Genomic DNA, 21,027 nt, shown 5'->3' on the forward strand with positions numbered 1-21,027 from the left:
CAGCAATTTGTGAATAATCCCAGGGTCTTTGCACATGCTGCTGACTCCGCTTGAATGACTTCTGCCCTTTACCCTCCGGATTCTGGCTCTAGAAGGCTGGCTAGTGTTCCCTTCTTAGAGGCTCCATAGTACTTATGCTTACTTCTGTTTAGTCTTTACCACATGTTTCGATTCCCGTTCACGGTGTGTACATCTCCCTCTAGACCAACGAGAGTCTTTGAGAACAAGCATCTTTAGAAGTCCAGATAAAGTACAGGATGTCCAACAGGTAAGTCATACGGAGGGAAGACGAGAGAAAGGATGGATAAAACAAGTAAAATAATAATACAGGGCAGACTGTGAGATGCTCTATGGGAGTTAAAGTGAGAACAGGTCATATTTGCTTGAGGAATCCACTTGATGGAAGAAGTGGAATTGGAGATAGACCTTGCAGGATGAGAATAATTTGATAAGCAAAAATTGGAAAGACAGCATCCTAGATGGTGAGAACAGAACAGTCAAAGGCACAGAACAGGAAAAGAGCAGGATGTCTTTGGGAAACAGAAAGCACGCTCGTTGGCAGTGGGTAGAGTACAGATGGGGAAGTTGTGGAGGATGAGACTGTAAAAATAAACAGGAGCTTACTCTGAATTCAGAGATGAGGAAGTTTAAAGAGTCCCCACTGCTGCTTGGCCAACGTCCATTTCTTCCCCTAAGTGCTCGGAACAGGCTCCTCCCCCATTGCTCCTAACGCTTACAGTCAGGGCACAGCCTCTTTTCCACCATTAGTAACTAGCTTGTATTGGGAGCCTCTTCTGGGACTATCAGAGTAAAGCCCTACTAATGAATTCCTTTACGCGCAGGCTCAGCGGCCATGGCTCACGGGCCCAGCCACAACGCAGCATGTGGGATCTTCCCGGACCCGGGCACGAACCCGTGTCCCCTGCATTAGCAGGCGGACTCTCAACCACTGCGCCACCAGGGAAGCCCCCAACTGAATCATTTAGACAAGCGGTATAGCAGGTTAAGGGCTAGAGGCAGTGGGTTTATGAGACAGAAAAAACATTGTGAGCTAACAGAGTTAGTCCATGTTTTTTTGTTTTTGTTTTTGTTTTTTGCCAGGCCCTGAGGACCTTTAATAACTTTTCATGTCTGGCCCTAGCCAAGCCCGACCAAAGCAAACCTTCTGGGGCCTGAAGTAGTCTTGTGCTATTAACCTTGGCCCAGTGCTTGCAGTCATTTTGCCACCTTGACGCTGACCTCTTCTGTGTCAGCCAGATATATGACTGTATGTCCATGTTGCTTTTCTGATATACACAGCAGTTTTCTCATTCCAGGGTACTAGTATGGCTCCACCCCAAACAACCTGGCTGGCCCTCTCCAGTAGGGTCTTGTCATGACCTAGAGATTGCAACTGTGGTACCACATTAGATCTCCTAGAATAACAGTGCTGAACCAGAGCAAGCCCATATCTACCATGTCCCTTTAAACTGTGTTGTTTCTGCTGCTGACAATCTTAGAAGCCATTCCTGCAGACTAGTTCTTCTAGCCCCTGCATCTTCCTGCTCTTCACCATTAATCACCACCATGACCATCTCTGCTGGTCCAAAGATGAGCCTATCAAAGATGTGAAAAGGGGAAGGTGTATTAGATTGCGTTGTTGGCCCCAGTTCTTCAGCCCTACCTGCAGGCAGACACTTGTCATGGTCTCATCATGGGTGGAGTGGATTTCCCTGCCCCTTGACCTTGGGTTTGGCCATGTAACTTGCTGTGATGAATGATATCTGGATAGAAGTGCCGCCAGTGTGACAGTTTCGAGCCTAGGCCTTGCACGTTTCCATTTGTTCTCTTTCACTTTTGCCATCACCGCGAGATAAACGTGCCTAAGAACAAGCTATCTCACTGAAGCAAGGAAGGAAAGAATACACATGGAGTAGAGTCTGTCTATCCAATACACAACTAGCAGTGAGAAAAAGGGCCACCTTAGCTGCCACAGCTTGAAGCAGTGGCACCCAGCCGAGTCCAGCCTAGATCAGCAGAACTCAAGGCAACCAGCAGATGCAGAGTCTTGCCCAACCTATCCGTCCCATGTCACCATTGATGACTAGATCAGGGTGATCACTTGATTAAAGGGAAGCTTACTCATAAGCAGTAGGCAAATGAGTCAGTTAAATTTTTGAGGGTTTGTATTTGGAAAAGATTGTAATCAATAAGGGATGGAGTCTTCTAGACATGGAGACTGAGTTGTCATTTGAAGCCCTGTGCAACTGGATGAATAAACAGAGAAAGCTAGTCTTCAGAATTAAGTAGGAAAACAGAACAGATGCTCAAAGAGTTTCAGAGAAGAGTCCCAGAGAGACCAAAAAAAAAGAAAAAAAAAAGATTACAGTTATTTCTCAGAGGCTTCCCAGCACCAGCAAACATAAAGCCTGGTTGAGCCGCAGGTCTTGTGTGTAAGACGTTGTCTGTTTTGTCATCAAAATCATCCCTTAGGGGCTTCCCTGGTGGCGCAGTGGTTAAGAATCCGCCTGCCAATGCAGGGGACACGGGTTCGAGCTCTGGCCCGGGAAGATCCCACATGCCGTGGAGCAGCTAAGCCCGTGCACCACAACTACTGAGCCTGCGCTCTAGAGCCTGTGAGCCACAACTACTGAAGCCCGCGCACCTAGAGCCCGTGCTCCGCAACAAGAGAAGCCACCGCAATGAGAAGCCCGTGCACCACAACGAAGAGTAGCCCCCGCTCGCCGCAACCAGAGAAAGCCCGCGCGCAGCAACAAAGACCCAGCGCAGCCAAAAAAAAAAAGAAGTCCCTTACCTCACTTAGCATATACACACGTGCACCTGCACACACATCTGCACACATATACACACAGAGTTTTATTTTTAGCTAACTTAAATGGGTTTTGTTCCTTGTAACTAAAGAACTGGACTAAGATATTGCCCTTAATGGAAGAAGAGGAAAGATGAGCAACCAGTTGTGTGATCGGTATTCCCTCACATGATAGAAAACCAAACTGATTGAGACTGTGTATCATGTAGCTTTTGCTGCATAACAAACCATCTTGAAATTTAGGGGCTTAGAATAACAAAATATTTTATTTAGTTCGCAATCCTGTGGCTTATCTGTGATGACTGGCACATTTGTGATGGCTCTTCTGGACGAGGCCAGCTGGGCTGAGGCTAGACATTCTAGGATAGCCTCACTGACATGCCTGGTGATTGCTAAGCTGGTTTTTCTAGTAGGGCCTCAGTAACAATGACTTGTCTCTGCTCCATGAGGTCTGTCATCCTCCAACAGGCTAGCCCAGTCTTCTCCATGTGATACTTTGAGGACTACCAAAGGAGCTGCAAAGGAGCCCTGGCCCAAATGAAGAAGCTTGTTTTAAGTCTCTGCTCATGTCATAGTTACTATTGCTCCATTAGCCAAAGCAAGTCATCTGGTCAAGTGTAAACCAGGGTGTTGGAGACTAAGCAAGGGCTTGGATACAGGAAGGAGTGAACACATTGGAAGCCATTATTGCAACAACATAGGACAAACTACAACAGGGAGGGAGGGAGGAGGGAATATTGCTAAAGAAGGACCTGTGAGCAAAGGCCAAAGGCCAGGGAAGTGGTATTTTTAAAGGAGTGAGTCTAAGAAAACCTCCAGTTTGTTACAACTTGTCCTACATACCTTTAGAAGAGATCAAGATTTTAACTCAGAGACTTGTGCGCCTCTAAAGCCATAGAAACACAGGTCTAAATAGTTATGAAACAGAATGAAATCTTGCCATTTGCGACAACATGGATGGAACTTGAGGGCATTATCCTAAGTGAAATACGTCAGACAGAGAGACAAATACCGTATGATCTCACATGTGGAATCTAGAACACAAAACAAACAAAACACAACTCATGGATATGGAGAACAGTGTGGTGGTTGCCAGGAGCGAGGAAGGTTGGGGGGTGGGTGAAATGGGTGAAGGGGTTCTGGAGGTACAGACTTCCGGTTGTGAAAAGTATAGGTCATGGGTATGGTGAGCAGCATGGTGATGATAGTCAATGGCATTGTCGTGCATGTTTGAAGGTTGCCGGGAGAATGGATCTTGAAAGTTCTTATCACAAGAAAAGAAATTTGAGGGGGACTTTTTATGGTGATGGATGGTGACTAGACTTATTGTAGTGATCATTCTACAGTGTCTGCAGGGTCGAATGGTTACATTGTACACCTGAAAGTAGTATAATGTTGTACGTCAATCATACCTCAATTTTTTAAAAAAAGAAAGGAAAAATGTTATCAAATATACAAGTCTCTGTAGTATTTTCACTCTCATTGGAATATATAATCTGCCTTCCCTCCTTTAGAAAAAAAGAATATCAGTAGAATTAACAGGCGGAAGATATCAAAAGATTGAAAATAGTCTTTCCTGAATGCAATCCACATAACAAGCTCTCTTGTACTTCTTAGCAGAGAAGGCTCCCAAATAATAAATGTAATTATAGAGGGAAAAGCTATTCTGCTGCAAAACACTTCACTGAGGGTACCACAGAAGGCATCACACCCTTACTTGAAATGGGGCTTGTTCCTTTAAGCTTCATAACCACATAGCTGTGAATCATCGCCCTGTCCTCTATTTCTGAACACATATGCCAGTGTGGGTGTCCATATCTGTGAGACTAGCAGACTGGAGATCTCTAAAGGATGAAGCAATATGGACTCTGTCACCTGTGGAATACGCAGGCATCTCAAAGTATCTAGACATTGGCACTACGTCAAAGCAAGTTCTCTTTAATGGGCAGAGATGTCCTCTCACCCCATCCAAAAGAAAAGGAGATGATGAGAGGAGAGTCATACAAACTCATGGTTTCTTCATTGTACAAATACTAATTTACAGATAGAAGTTATTTTCCGTTTAACCAGGTTCCTCTTGCCGTGTTGCCTAACCAATGATTGTGACATCACCATCATTTCCAGACATGAACTACAAAGAGAAAATTTCCATTTGTGGACTGTAGTGTCATGAACCAGCAATTAGGGGAAAGGGCATGAAGGGGAGTGGAGAAGTTAAGGTACATTTGAAAATGTAAGTACAAAGTGTTCTTGAAATTCTCCTGAATAGCAGGAATTTGGGGACCAACTGTTCTTAAAAGGAGGAAAAAACCCTCTGTTCTCCAGAAGTTAGTGATTCCATGATGTGCCAGTTTTCACAAAATATTTAAAATAGCCTTAGCTTTAAAAGATTATTAAATTCATAAGCTTATTAAAATGCAACTAAAAAGAATTCTGATAAAATTTATTTTAGCATAAGCAAGGAAATATACCAATGCAAGCAATGTGGTCAAAAGTAAAGGAGGGGCTTCCCTGGTGTCGCAGAGGTTGAGAGTCCGCCTGCCGATGCAGGGGACACGGGTTCGTGCCCCGGTCCGGGAAGATCCCACGTGCCGCGGAGCGGCTGGGCCCGTGAGCCACGGCCGCTGAGCCTGCGCGTCCGGAGCCTGTGCTCCGCAACGGGAGAGGCCACAACAGTGAGAGGCCCGCGTACCGCAAAAAAAAAAAAAAAAAAAGTAAAGGAGGTTGAGGGAATTCCCTGGTGGTCCAGTGGTTAGGACTCCGCGTTTCCACTGCAGAGGCATGGGTTTGAGTTTGACCCCTGGTCGGGGAACTAAAATCATGCATGCCTCGAGGCGCTGGCCATAAATAAATACATACATAAATAAGTAAGTAAGTAATTAAAGGAGGTCGAGACCAGAGAATCGAAATGGCAATGGGAGGGAAAGAGTGGTGATTTCTCAACCAAAGTAATGAATGCCCAGTAACATACAGCCAGCTGAGGAGAATAAGTAGGGGACAGAACCATTCATATCTATCAAAACTATTTCTACAGTTTTTTTTTAATAGATTTTTTTAGAGCAGTTTTTGGTTCACAACAAAATTGAGCGGGAAGGATAGCGAATTCCCATATGGCCACCGCCCCCATACCCACAGCCTCCCCCGTTATCAGCATCCCCTACCAGAGTGGTACATTTGTTACAACTAATGAACCTACGCTGACACATCATTATCCCCGACTGTCCGTAGTTCACATTAGGGTTCGCTCTTAGTATTTATATTCTATGGTTTTAGACAAATGTGTAATGACATGTATGCATCATTATAGTAATGATACAGACCTGAAAATCTTCTGTGCTCTACCTATTCATCCCCACACATCCCCACCCCACAAGCCCCAGGCAAGCACTGATCTTTTTACTGTCTCCATGGTTTTGCCTTTTCCAGATTGTCACATAGTTGGAATCATATAGCGTGTAGCCTTTTCATATTGCCTTCTTTCACTTAGCAATGTCCATTTAAGATCCCTTCATGTGTTTTCATGGCTTGATAGCTCATTTCTTTTTAGCACTGAATAATATTCTGTTGTCTGCATGTACCACAGTTTATCTATTCACCTACTGAAGGACATCTTGGTGGCTTCCAAGTTTTGGCAGTTATGAATAAAGCTGCTATAAACATCTGCTGCGGGTTCTTGTGTAGATATAAGTCTTCAGCTCCTCTGGATAAACACCGAAGAGAACAATTGCCGGATCCTATGGTAAGAGTTCGTTTAGTTTTGTAAGAAACTGCCATGGTGTCTTCCAAAGTGGCTGTACCATTTTGCGTGCCCACCAGCAATGAATCAGAGTTCCTGCTGCCCCACATCCTTGCCAGCATCTGGTGTTTCTCTATGGTTTTTAATTCCTCATTCTGTAACATAGATTGGTGATAGAGATGAAGACCTAGGTTTTGTGTACAGTGGTGAGATATGGGGCCTTGGGAGAATGGAGTACAAAAAGTATGGTAGAAAAACTCTGAAAAAGGGCCACAGGGAATTCCCTGGTGGTCCAGTGGTTAGGACTCTGTGCTTTCACTGTCAAGGGCCTGAGTTCAATCCCGGGTCAGGGAACTAAGATCCCACAAGCCACAGTGTGGCCAAAAATAAAGAAAGAAAGAAAGAAGCTACAGGTTTTTTTTCACTGATGGCTCAATAATTAATATATATAATGTTTATATGTTTACAGTTTCTTTGGAAAATAGTACTGTTGATTCATTGTAGGTTGGCATATACTCTGAGTTCCTTTTCCATGAATAGTAACAAATTCATAAGACACACACGGGCATCTCACCACTTTGTGACCAGCTTCATACATTTGAGTGACCTTGGACAAGCGACTTAGATTCTTGCCTTTATTTTCTCCCACTCTAATAGGTTCAGCTGAGCTAGGTAATCTGAAAAATTATTTCCAATCCTTTAATTAAAAAAATAAATCCATATGTTTCTTCATACATAAGAAGTTTCCCCAAAGACACAGATGATTTCACTGGAATGTTTCAAAAATGAATAGAGGCTCCCATTAAAAGAACAGTGAATATACTTCAACTAAGATCACTGTTCCTCTTTCCTTACACGCCATTACTGAGTGATAAATGATAGATTTTCCTCCAAGTTTTTTCCTAGTCAAGTTTAAATAGGGAGATTAAACAAATTAACTGTAAAGTTACCTTTTCTTTGCAAGAGCACACATTTTTTTTCAAAGAATCAGCAAATCAATTATTGTAATCTCACTGAGGTTAGTGAATTCCCTTCATCCATTCAACATGTATTTTGTGCCTCCTATGGGACTTGTCAGAAAGGCACTAAATCGGTTTTCTTTTCTCTGTTTGATATGAATGTGTGAATGGAGCACTGGAAAAGTCATTGCCCCACGATTATGAATGTAATGCATAATTTCTAATCACGAACATAATTGAACACAATATTGAACATAATTGTGGTTACTTTGACTTCATTTGGGTCATTATTCATACTTTTTACATCTTTATAGTGGCAAAAGGCAGAAAGTAAAAAGGAACTTACATCTTTGTCTTCTATTAGCCACTGGAGGCTTGGAGGTGAGCATATAAAAAGGGAAAGTCAAACAAGCACACAAAAGAGAAAGCGTGAGGGATATAAGAGGAATGTGAGACTAGAGGGCCAAACAGATGCTGGGGGAAGGAAATAAAAACAACCAAAGTGACAGTGGTCCCACCTTAAGCACCACTGCCCTTAACAGACCCAACCAAGACTTCAAAGGCATTCCAGGTATCATCCCTGCCCCAGAACCTTATCAGGAACAGGTTTTCAAATTGAAAGCTTCTCAACTTGCATCAGTTGAAAGTTTTTGGAAAACAAGAAAGCTTCTGGGTGCTCATACTTTGATTTTTTCCAAAAGAGCCAGTGTCTTGGTTGTAACCAAATATGACTAAGAATTAAATTCTGTGAGGAATAGAGATCACACCAAAATGTACTCATTGTGTCATTTCCCTGTTGCTCCAAAGCCAAGTGGCTAAAAACAGCAACCATTTATTATCTCTCATAACTCTGTGAACCAGCTGGGCCTATCTGGTTTTCCTGCTTTAGGTGATAGTGGCTAAGGTCACTCATTCAACTAAACTACTCATTTAGCAGCTGCAGTCGGCTGGGAGCTCTGCTGGGGCTGAAATATCCAAGATGGTTTCATTTACATATCTGGAAGTTGGTGTTGGTCAGCTAGAATGCCATAGTTCTCCTCCACGTGGCTTCTCATTGGCTAGTAGGTTAGTTTGGCTTTCTTAACAGCGTGGCTCAGTTTCAAGAGGGCGTATGTTTCTTGTACAAGTACTTATCAAGTCTCCATCTGCATCACGTTTGCTAACATCCCATTGACCATGAAAGTCACGTGGCCCAAGCCAAATCTCCTCTGCACCTGTGAAGGGACAGAAGTGAGTTGTGACTAGTTTGGGTGAGTGAGAGTAGAGTAGTTACAGGAGGTGGAAATGTGTATAAGGTAATGGATGGGTGTTGTCTGCTCATCAAGGGAAATGTTACCGCTTTATACCAAAGGCATTAATACGGACAGCCTTTGACACAACGTATTCCAAAAACAAGTTTATATTTTGAAATGGTTTTCTACAGCTTAGACTTGGTATGTACTGCCCATGATACCTGTGACAGTTGTCTGTCTTTCTTTTGTATCCAGCAGCAAAGCCTATAATAAAACTTTAAAATGATCCCCCGCCCCACAAATGTGGGAAGTTACAACACAAGGACATTATCATCAAAAGGCATGATTCAAAAAAAAAAAAAAAGGCATGATTCATTAGGAACCACCTATGTAACAGTCTATCACATTGATTGATTGATTCATTCAACCATCACTTGTAGAACACCCAGACCCTAGGGATATAATAATGATCAGTACAAAATCCCTGGCACCAAGGAGCCTTGCACATTGCATTTGAGGGGTCGGGGTAGGGAGAAGGTGGCAGGAATCTGAATCCTTAACAAGTGCCCTAGGTGATTCTGACACAGACTCATGTTTGAGAATCTCTGCCCTGAACCTTTACTCCCAATATTCTAAGCAGATTATTTGATTGTTAGCAGGAAACTAAGATTTGGGACAAAAAGGTCTACACAAGTCATAAGACAAATTTCTCATACCTCACAGTTCTGCCAAATCCTAGAAAAATAGAAATTCCAGCATACCCATAGCACAGTGGTTCTCAAAGTGTGTGGTCCTTGTACCAGCAGTATCAGCACCACCTGGGAGCTTGTTAGCAACGCAGATTTTCAGAACTCATCTACTAAACCAGAAATTCTGGGGTTGTGGGCCCAGGTTTTAACAAGTCCTCTAGGTGGTTCTAATGTAGGTAAAGTTTGAGAATAATTGCCGTGTCCTAACTCTGTTACAACTGTAACATTGCATGAAGTGATACATAATATTAGGTAGTTATACTTACATTATTAACATGCATGCGAGTGGATTGTCCAGTTCCCATGGGGAGAGGGGAAGGCGCCCAATTTGGCTGTTTTTATCAAGTATATTTAAATTTTGGATCTGTCTTTAACTTCCTCTGCTACCGTGGGCAAAGCACTTCGTACATCTGCCTACATCATCCCATAAAATAAAGGGGTGCTGCCCCTATTTATTGTCATCCTTTCCAGCACTAACTTTCCATGTTATCGTTTTTTTTTTTTCGTACCTATATCAATCCATATCCAAGTAATTATTAGAATAGCAGGGAGAGATTAAGGAAAGGCTAGCTTTCCAAATAGACTAGACTAGAAAAAATAAGACAGGCAAATATGGAAAGACCAAGAAGCACTACTGGACAAAAAGAAAAAACTCCCTAAGGAAATGTAGCCTTTCTGCTTATATAAATTCTGTGTTAATTAAAGAACAAGGAAAACTAGAGGAGGAATAAGTGAAACAGCCAGAGACTCTCCAAGGGGTGGGTGGGGAGTTAACACTGGTTTCTTGCTCTACCAGTCAGAAATATTTCACGGTGAGCTTTTGATGACTCAACCCACTTAAATCATTTGCATGAAGGACTTTGGTCTTTACCTCTGGATTTCTTTGATAGAAACACACTTGCCAGTGAGACTACATCTTGCTTTTCATGATGAACTGTGCTGCTTGTAGAGTGCTTTCACAGACACTGTGTCACTTCAGTCTCACATTAACCCACCCACGTCAGTGATTTTCCCAATTTTACAAACAAGCAAAAGAAAGACATGGGAGGCAATGAGTTACTCAAATTTAGGAAGATTAAGTGTTGAATGCCAGGGCCAACACTAGACCAAGGTCCTTAGTTTTCCAATCCAGTGTTTCTTCTACCGCTTTGCCTTCAAATCTCAACGGGTGTTGGGGAGATCAAGGCGGACCATCCTACCTTTTTCCTTTTTACCCATTTCTCTTCCTAGTTTTCCTCAGGTTGCTATCAAAGGGCACTAGGCTTGTGTCAAGGAGATGGAAGTTCTAGTCTTGGTTCTACCACAGAAGGACTCAGATGAGCCACTTATGCACTCTGGGCCTCACGTGGACCATTGTTATGATGAAATTAAATTCATATTTTATGGCAAGACAAGGAAAATTTAAACATAAAATTATTCTCTGCCTGTTGGGGCCTCCTCCCCCCCTTTCGTGTGTGTTGTGCTCTGCATTAACCAGAGCTCCTTGGGAGTTAACATTCCTTCTTAATTTTGTAAAGAGACAGGGTGACCCACTACTGGCTTTCTACATGCAGATCTGCATTGTGCAGACTGTCAGTATGTCATTTGACATATCACCCTTTGTCTCAAAAACATAACCGTGCTGTGTCTTCTAACAGTCCTCAGAGCTTTCTAAAAGACTGTCTCCTGGGTTATAATCCTCAGGTTGGATTGAATAAAATTTTCCATTTCTTTCTTAGATTGACAATTGATTATTTTTTGGTTTTGTTTTTGGCCGTGCCATGCAGCACATGGGATCTTAGTTCCCCGATGAGGGATTGAACCAGTGCCCCCTGCAGTGGAAGCCCGGAGTCTTAACCACTGGACTGCCAGGGAAGTCCCTTGATTAATTTGTCATCAACAGTTATTTCCAACTTTTTCTCAATCGTAGTATGAAAAATGGAATCAGAAGATATATTGGTTGACTTTTGCATTTATATAGATTTGAGTTTACAGACTGTAGCTGGGGTTTAAAGGGATGTGAGAGGGCAGGCAAACGGGGGAGATTCCAAAAGGATAAAAGCAAATAGGTTTATGACAGTCAGAGTAAATATTTAGGGTGTGGAGTTGAGATACGGCTGAGCTCGATTCTGCCATTTAAGACCCTTCCCTTGGTATCAATAATCAGTATCAAGGCTGCAAAACAAAGAGCTTTGTGGGAGTCTTAGGAATTGCAATTCTGGAGACACAGATTCAGGTTCTGTTCTGGGGAAGATAAAGAGTCAGGGGCTTATATAGTCAAAAGCCATAAGGTTGTTCAAGAATTACAGTTGAACCAACACAAGAAAGGAAATATTTGTCTTTAAGGAATCGTGAGTTATTTTAGGGTAGGGGTCCGATAAGTATCTTGAGTTTCTGGAACATTGGGCAGATGTTTCGAATGCCTGTGTTAAGACAAGAAGGGATCATAGTTCAGATTCCATCTGGGATGAGACGTGCACAAGTCACATTTCCTCAGTGGCCTAAGTTCTGTTTTGGTGAAAAGAATAAGGATGTGGAACACAGACTATTGTGGGAACCACAGGATCAATAAGTTTTAGAATCTCTCATGTACGTCTAGCCCCACTTTTACTGAAATGTCTGAATTCTGATCACATGATGCTGCTGAACAAATAGTTTGCTGTCCTGTTAGAATCTGAGAGTCAGAAGTGTGTGAAAGTTCAAACATGGTCAGGGATTTTTTTTTTTTTCTTTTAATGGATCAAAGTGGTAGGTTTGATGGCTTTTTTTTAACTTTTTTAAAAATAAATTTATTTATTTTATTTATTTTTTAAATTTTTGGCTGCATTGGGTCTTTGTTGCTGCGCGGGGGCTTTCTCTAGTTGTGGTGCACGGGCTTCTTATTGCGGTGGCTTCTCTTGTTGCGGAACACAGGCTCTAGGAGCACGGGCTTTAGCAGTTGCGGTACGCGGGCTCAGTAGTGGTGGCTCGCGGGCTGTAGAGCGCAGGCTCAGTAGTTGTGGTACACGGGCTTAGTTGCTCCACAGCATGTGGGATCTTCCCGGACCAGGGCTTGAACCCGTGTCCCCTACATTGGCAGGAGGATTCTTAACCACTGCGCCACCAGGAAAGCCTGGTGGCTTTCTTTTTACTGCCTGTTAGCGTCAAAGAAATCCTTATCTATTTCAGTCAATTAAATTTTTCAGGGTGTTTAGGGGCAAGTTAGCCTAGTTCCTTTACATGTGCCTGTATGCCTGTCTGTGTCTCTTCCTCTTCCAGGAAATTCAGAAATACTGATTCATCTGCACTCCTACCCTTAAGCAAGCCAGTTTATCCGTAGTTACCAAGTCCAACATCTCTACAAGTAGGCCTCCTCTGGAACACTAGAATTCGATTTCTAGACAGAGTATAGGAAAATTTGCTTCCAGAGCAAGAGTTGTAAAACTATAAACACGGAGATGAATAAGTGAGGTGGTGTAGAGGAAGACGAGAAGGGGGAAAAATAGAAATGATGTTCCAGAACCGTGAGAGATTGGGGAAATGGAGTGGAAAAAAATGCGAGTGTGGGAATAGTATAATGCTTTTGAAATTGATTGAGCATGCTGGTTTACAAAATCAATTTAGTGATTTTTTCAACCAGCATTTAAAAAAAAATGATACGCAGTAGAATAAAAAGATACAGAATGCATAGCATTGAAGGATAAATACGGTTTTGGAAACATTTAAAATATATGTAAAAATATATAAAATGTATTTATATATATATGTAACTATATAAATTATAAATAAATGCGCGCCTGCGCGCGCACGCGCGCGCGCACACACACACACACACACACACACACACACACACACACACACACGTCGGCACACAGGCTTGGGGTTGTTTTGTAAGCTATTTCTCACATTGGGTCTCGGTCCAGACTTTGAAAACTCCTGGAACATAGGATCTAAAAGAATCCAGCAAGGTAAATTCAAGGTCAAATAAGCAGGACTCTTTTCTCCTGTTGCTGTCCACATCATTTACCGGAGGGAGAAGAAAAGGGCCTGTGAGGGAGGAGACACCAGACTGAGGCCAAACGAGGGGCAAGGGCGCATCAGGACAGGGAGGACCCCGGCGACTTCTTTCCGGATAGTCTACTAATGACCCCAGGAGGTTGATTTTGAGCGCTTCACTTAAACGCTAAACCGAAAGAACTAACTCGTTCATTATCCCTGAAAAGCCTCCAAAGGCGAAGGATTCGCGCTGCTCCTGAAGGTGACACTACGTAGGGTCAGTCCCAGTAGAGAGGATTATTCTTTTCTTGGACAAGGAACCGGGAAGTGGGCGGGGCGTGGGAAGCGCGGGAAGGCCCGGTAGGGTCGGTCCAAAGAGTGACTCACGTCTTGCTCTGCACAGCCCACCAGAGGAACAAGCAGTTCTGCCCTTTGGGACCTATCCGCGAGCGGAAGCCCCAGGGCGCTGGTAGGGTTGTGCCCTTTCCGCGGGCCAGAGACGCTCCCTGACCGTGGGCACCACCTGCCCCAGCCCCGGCCCTGCGGCAGGCCGACTTGGCCGCCTGGTCGCCGGGCCCACGTGACCTGCCGCGCCGGCCACCGCCTCCGCCGCGCCCAGGCCCCGCCCCCGTGACGTCTAGCTACCTCAGATTGTCTGAATGTTCCTTCTCTTTCCGCTTTCGGTAATTGGTCGGCCAGGCAGACAGCGCCCCCCCCTCCGCCCCGCCCCCGGAGTCGTGGGGAACGCTGGTGGGGGCGGGGCCTGGGCTGGAGGGGCGGGGTGAGAAGGCTCCGCGCCGGTAAAGGGGCCGCCCGAGCGCGGTCCGAGCCATCTACTGCTGCCGGTCCCCCGGCCCTCCCGACTCGCCGCCCGCCCCTTCGCCGCCCGCCGCCGTCACTCAGGGAAACGGGCTGCGACCGCCCGCCGACCCCAAGCTGGTTTCATGGCAGCCGCGAAGAAAGCAGTTTTGGGGCCGTTGGTGGGAGCCGTGGACCAGGGCACCAGCTCGACGCGCTTTTTGGTGAGCCCGGGGTGCCCCTGAGTAGGTGATGAACCGGGGCGGGAGCCTTGGAACGCCGGGGCTGGGTGTCGCGTCCCCATCCCGTTCTTCCCACGGCCCGGGGCCCCGGCCGCCAGGCAAGAGAAGGAGGCCAAGAGCCCCGGAGCGGGACTTGCCACGCTGGAGCTGCCCCGCCCGGGCCTGGGGGAACGCGGCCTCTCGCGACCCCCGCGGCTGAGCTGAGCAGCCGTGGCCTTGAAGGAGGAACCGGGCCGCCTTCTAATGGGGGACTCCTCCCCCGAAGGGAGCTAGGACTCGTCGAGCGTCCGTGCAGAGCAGCCCGCCTGCAGCCAGGGACAGGTGGCCACATTGACCGCTGCTGCAGTCTTCCCCAGAAGCATTTGGCCTGCCGGGGGCAGGACGTCCTTGGATGGGGGAAGCTGTGTCACGGCTGTGGTAGCCTAACAGCGTCCTTTGGAGCAGTGGAACGAATATAGTATTAGCGTGATGATGCCTTGTCATTCTCTCCCACAGACATTGCAGAAGGTAGAATGCTAAGGCGGGGGGCGGGGGCCGGCGAGTGGCAGAGCACATTAGGAAAAAGTTACACTACACTGCTTTTACCAGAGTCTTTATTTAATTTCGAAGATTCGTAAATTTCATTTCTGATACTTTGCCCATTACAAAGATGACTGTCCTCTCTGCGCTTCACAGCGTGAAGCGGCAGGGAAATTCTATTCCTCGTTTTATTTACCATGTCTGACAGCAGAGTTTTGCCGTAATGGAGTGCTATTTAAGTGACTTTCTGCTGATTAATTTGTTTTGGGCAATTAGGAAACTTGCTCTTAAAGTGATCTAGCACTGACTTCAGTAAGATAATTTAAAAGTAATTTTAAAAAACTATTGTTGTTTAAGAGCCCATGCTTTCAGTGGACATTTGACTAATCTGGCAAGTTGATGTAAATATTTAATGACTACTTAGCTCCCTCTTCACTTCTTTGTCTCAAATCATGTTTTCATGCATTATTTAGTATGTATATATACTGTATGTATACATTGTACATACAGTATATATATATTTTTCAGAGCTCTGTTTAGTTGACCACTTGACCAAAACCTGCATTTGCACCTTCATTTTTTTTTTCTTTTAGTGAGTGAGTATTTTTGTTTTTTTTTTTAATTAATTAATTTATTTATTTTTGGCTGTGTTGGGTCTTCGTTTCTGTGCGAGGGCTTTCTCTAGTTGCAGCGAGTGGGGGCCACTCTTCATCGCGGTGCGTGGGCCTCTCACTATCGCGGCCTCTCTTGTTGAGGAGCACAGGCTCCAGACACGCAGGCTCAGTAGTTGTGGCTCACGGGCCCAGTTGCTCCATGGCATGTGGGATCCTCCCAGACCAAGGCTCGAACCCGTGTCCCCTGCATTGGCAGGCAGACTCTCAACCACTGTGCCACCAGGGAAGCCCCTGTACCTTCATTTTGATACTCATCTCTCTTGTCTAAAGTCAAAAGCCTTCAGTCCAGTTTTAGCTTGGTTATTTAATGACTTACCCTGGTTTGAGCTGCCAAGACATAATTCTACCGTCTCTTACATTGTTTACCTTCTGATCACCCAGGGCAGGTTTCACTATGTCTTATTTTCATGTAAGTGTCTATAAAGTAATCCAGAATCATAAGTAAGAAACTTAGCCTACCTGGATTTGATTAATAAAATACACAATCATCGCTACCATCTTCCCAAATTAAGAAAGACCATTAAGACAGTGCACTGTTCATTGAGTTTTGAGGCCGTATTCAAGAATTGCCCACACAAATGCCTCCAGGGGCCAGGCAGGTAGAGGGAGGAGGGCAGACTGGAGAGCAGACTCAGGCTAAGGGGAAACCTATAGCTGCCAGGCAGGAACACTAGCCCCGTGCTGCCAAATCTTCAAATTCTTTAAGAAAAGCTGGTAGTCTAGAGTTTTCAGTGAAATCTTCCTGTTCTTAAATGTTGGCAACTAGTTCCTAATGGATTGTACGGGCCAAACCAAACATGGCAGTTGTTCTCAAGTTTATGCAGCCTTTGCCCTCTATGAAAGTGGGTAAAATATTTCATAACTCTGTAGGCTGCCTTTTTAGTTACCAGCCTGACTGTGCCTGTCTTCCTTTTGACTTTTCACTGTTGCTCTCCATATAGCCCAGCAATCTTCTTTATCTACTGCAGGTTGTTCCTGGTCCCTCAGATTTTGTTGCCCAAGAGGCATCTTTCTGCATTGGTGGGGAAGGAATGAAAACTTAGTATCATCACAATCAGTTGTTCAGTGTCATGAGCCTTTAAAAAGTTGGGTGCTGTTTACTGTGGCTTGATCTCAGTGAGTAAGCTAAGGTGCACATTCAGAAGGTTCCTGTCCTGCTTACAGAATGATGTTTAAAAGTTGATCAATAGGGCTTCCCTGGTGGCGCAGTGGTTGAGAGTCCGCCTGCCGATGCAGGGGACACGGGTTCGGGCCCTGGTCCGGGAAGATCCCACATGCCGCGGAGTGGCTGGGCCCGTGAGCCATGGCCACTGAGCCTGCACGTCCAGAGCCTGTGCTCCACGACGGGAGAGGCCACAACAGTGAGAGGCCAGCATACCGCAAAAAAAAAAAGTTGATCAATAAAATTTCCTGCTGCTTGAGAAACAACTATGCAAGAAAGCTTCAGAGGTAAATTATAAAAGACTACCTGTGTGAAGGGATCCTGTGTGAAGTAGAGAAAAACTTGGGAATGGTTTAGAAAGGGTTTTTTTTTCCCTTGGTTATAAGGAAAGAGGTTTGCTAAAGCACTCCCTACAAAATACAGGTAATAGATTTGCTGAATAAGTGCTTCAGTCACAAGGCGATTCCCAGGAGTTGTTCTAGTCATATTGTTCCACATTGTAATTATGACTCAAAAATATTTGCTTACCTTCTCAGGAAAGAATACAGCGGGTAAGGACTGTCATAAGGAAGCTTATAGAGTGAAAGGTGTTAAAATAATTTCCTGACCATTATTCACTGAATTGTCATATCTCACTCAACATTCACAAGACCAATAACCTTGCTAAGTTTTCTTTTCCCTTTTTCTATGCCAGCTATATTGGCTTTCTCCCGTAAGGGACACAAGATTTCTTTATTCATGTTCTTTCATCCAAGGGAAATGCCTCCTCCCTGTGAAAATTTCCCATATCTGCTTCTTGAAATTGCGCTCTACCTCCAAATTTTACCTCCAAATTGTACTCTCCCTCCAAATTGTACTCAACTGCCATCTCTCGGTAGAAGTCTTCCTCAAACCCTTAGTCAGAATTTCTCCCCCTTCCTATAGCATTCTTTTTTATTTGTTAATAGCTCTTAGCACCTACTTCGTGTCATTGTATATCTGCTGTACTTGAAAGCAGGAACCTCCTTTTTAAGACTTGTTCATCTTTGCATTCCTTAAAACATCTTGGTCAACATGACAAATGAACATCTGTTTTATCTACAGGAGCACTTTTTACATATTTGTTGAATAGATTTTTATAGGTCAACTGAATTTTAAATCTGGTTTTCTTTTTTATCTTGTCAAAAAAATGTTAAAACTCTGACTTAGGTATGTTTGATTACTTAATTTCTTCTCTTTTAGTAGTAGACCTGCAATTTTAGAACATGTTCGTTTCTTCCTCTAGTTGTCAAAGACTTAAATCTTGGGACCCTATGCATATGTTTTGTACCAAAGGAAAATTTCCAACTTGTCTGATAGGAAAGTGAACTGGGCTTGGCATGTGTTTACCCAGATTGCAGAGTAGGAACTCCTTGGAAAGAGAATTAGTGTAACAGGTTTAAAGGAGGAGCCATTTCTTCGTAAGACAAAAGCTTCAGCTTAAACAGTCAACTTCCTTCTTTAATTTGGTAAATTTATTTTTTCCCCATTAAGTTGACTGCTAAAAAAAAACCCAAAAAAACAAAAAACAAAGGATTAGAATGTGTTGTGACTTGCAATGTGTCAGGCACTGCATTGAGGACTTTTCCAGCGTTATCTCATTTAATCCTCGTAACAAATACGATGTAGGTAGTATTATTAAGCTCCTTTACCCAGATGATTAGACCGTGCTGGAGAGTGTGCCCAAGGCTACAGAGTAACGTGGAACTGGGATTCAAGTCCAGGTCTGTCACAGTCAGAAACCTATCCTCCTAACACCTCCTGCCTTAGGCTCCCGAGCTACCTGAGTACAGTCAAACCTGGGTATCTAGGAGACTGGTTCCAGGACCCCTGTGGATACTAAAATCCTAGGATACTCATGTCCCTTGTATAATAAAATGGTGCATTATTTGCATAAAACCTATGCACATCCTTCCATATACTTCAAATCATCTCTAGATTACTTAAACCTAACACAATGTAAATGCTATGTAAGTAGTTGTGAATACAATGTAGATGCTATGTAAATAGTTGCTAGGCCCAGGGCAAATTCAAGTTTGGCTTTTTGGAACTTTCTGGAATTTTTTAAAAAATATTTTTGATCTGTGGCTGGTCGAATCTACAAAAACGGAACCGTGGATATGGAGGGCTGACTGCACTGTGAAGGGAAGATGGGAGGCTGGGGAAGGCCATTTACCAGTTCTGATTATGGTCACAGATGAATCTTCACCAAGAAAAACATACTCACACACAGGTTTCACAATATGTAAAAGAATGTTGCCTTTGAAAAAGTCCTGCTGGTTTGGATCATCTTGTGGCTCAGATTAAGCGGGGCCTGGGCAGGGCTTAGGTGTAGTCACCATGGATAATGGTTGCGTAACCATTTTGTTCCAATAGCCAGCATCTATGAAGAATGACCTGAATTGTAGCTCCGTGCTTATTTTGGCAAGAAACATTGCCTTGACCCCGGCTGTCTCATCATACTTAGAGATCTCAAGGTTAAGGGATAGATTTCCGCTTTCTTTTTTCATTCATGTGTCCAACACATAAGTATTAGGCACCCATTAAGGGCCAGGAACTAATGAACAGTAAATTTGGTAAAACTAATTTGGCTCATAGCTCGAATGAGGCCCCTCTTATAATAAATGTAAATGTGACTGTTTTGTGTCCCCCCCCCCCCCCCCCACTAAGCTGGTTAGTTTTCTTGCCCATAACATTACAGACAGGGCAAGAACATGTTCTCATCAGAGAGCTGCCACCCTCTCTTGTCCTCTTGTCTCATAAGCATAAATGTTTAGAGCCTTCAGTTTTGAGTTCCTTGAGGGGCAGAATGGTGTCTTTTTTCCCCCTCTCCAAAGCCTAATACAGCATCTGGCGTCTGGTCGGTGCTCATTACATGAATAGACAACAGCAGAGAGAGGCCTCCAGGGCTTGATGTGTTGACTAGAACTCTTGGACTGAAAGACTAGAAAGGGAGAACTTGCGGGGTCTTGGAAAAAGTTGAATTTGGCAACTATAGCTATGTTAGATGTATGAATATGCTATTTAATATAATTTCCTTTTTTAAGAAAAATATAACGCCATTTGCTGTGTTTACTTCTGTGGCTTGTTGGAAGATGCCATTATGCCTTCTGTGGTCAAGTTTGCAATGTAACATGTTTGTAGCTAATATTTTTATTTTAGGTCCTGCAAATTTACATAGTGTTTTAGAGACGGAGTTTATATTCCTGAAAAATGTCTTACTTATCACACAGTAAGGTTGAGTGTGGCATGAGTAGGCTAGTGGGGAAACCACGTGGGGAGGGAAGTGAATGCATGTTTATGATGGGATGGCTGAGTTAGTCATAGGGTGAGTGAGGCAAGCGTGAAAGACAGTTACTTAGTAAGGACTGCATTTCGTCTTCATCTCTCCACTACTCCCCTTCTGCTGAGACAGAAGGCATGCGTTGTTTCAGAAAGTCCTTTTAAAACAATTTTTATAGAAGTAATTTTCCTTGTTTCTTCAGCTTTTTAACTGTCCCCCTCCTCCAAATCTGGAACTGACCATGATTTAGGCACAATGGTAAATATAGAGCTAATGACTTCTAATTCTAATTCTCCTCTTATAATAGAAGTAGTGAGAGTAGCAGTAGTAGTAATAATCATAATAAGTAGCAGGAGTAGCAGTAGTAGTAGCAGCAGCAGCAGTGGTGACATCTTTTGGGCTTATGCTATGCTATCTTTGGGTTTTGGGTTTATGCTATGCGCCTGCACTGTGCTGAATTCCTTTCCTACGTGAAGTTGTTTCTTCAGTTTTTAATTGCCCTCCCCCACCAAAAACAAAATCTGGAACTGAGACAGGATTTGGGCTTAGAGATGAATACAGAACTGGTGATTTTTTTTTTAATTTATTTATTTTATTTTTGGCTGTGTTGGGTCTTCATTGCTGCGCGGGCTTTCTCTAGTTGCGGCGAGCAGGGGCTACTCTTCGTTGTGGTGCACGGGCTTCTCATTGCGGTGGCTTCTCTTGTTGCGGAGCACAGGCTGTAGGTGTGTAGGCTTCAGTAATTGTGGCACGCGTTGTGTCAGTAGTTGTGGCTCGTGGGCTCTAGAGCGCAGGCTCAGTAGTTGTGACATACGGGCTTAGTTGCTCCGCGGCATGTGGGATCTTCCCGGACCAGGGCTCGAACCCGTGTCCCCTGCATTGGCAGGTGGAT

At 44.0% G+C, this 21,027-nt stretch overlaps 1 protein-coding gene across 9 annotated transcripts in view; it reads left to right on the forward strand.

Moving 5' to 3' along the window:
- Positions 1–14,228: 14,228 nt before the first annotated feature.
- GK (glycerol kinase) overlaps positions 14,229–21,027 on the forward strand; it is a 77,399-nt gene continuing 70,600 nt past the window's right edge. For all 9 annotated transcript variants that reach the window (XM_032619781.1, XM_032619785.1, XM_032619782.1 and 6 more), the window contains exon 1: positions 14,229–14,461. In XM_032619781.1, coding sequence (XP_032475672.1) covers positions 14,384–14,461 — 78 coding nt within the window. In that variant the 5' untranslated portion in view covers positions 14,229–14,383. The remainder of the gene's footprint in view (positions 14,462–21,027) is intronic.

Source organism: Phocoena sinus, chromosome X, assembly GCF_008692025.1.
Source record: "Phocoena sinus isolate mPhoSin1 chromosome X, mPhoSin1.pri, whole genome shotgun sequence".
NCBI classification, from domain to species: Eukaryota; Metazoa; Chordata; class Mammalia; order Artiodactyla; family Phocoenidae; genus Phocoena; species Phocoena sinus.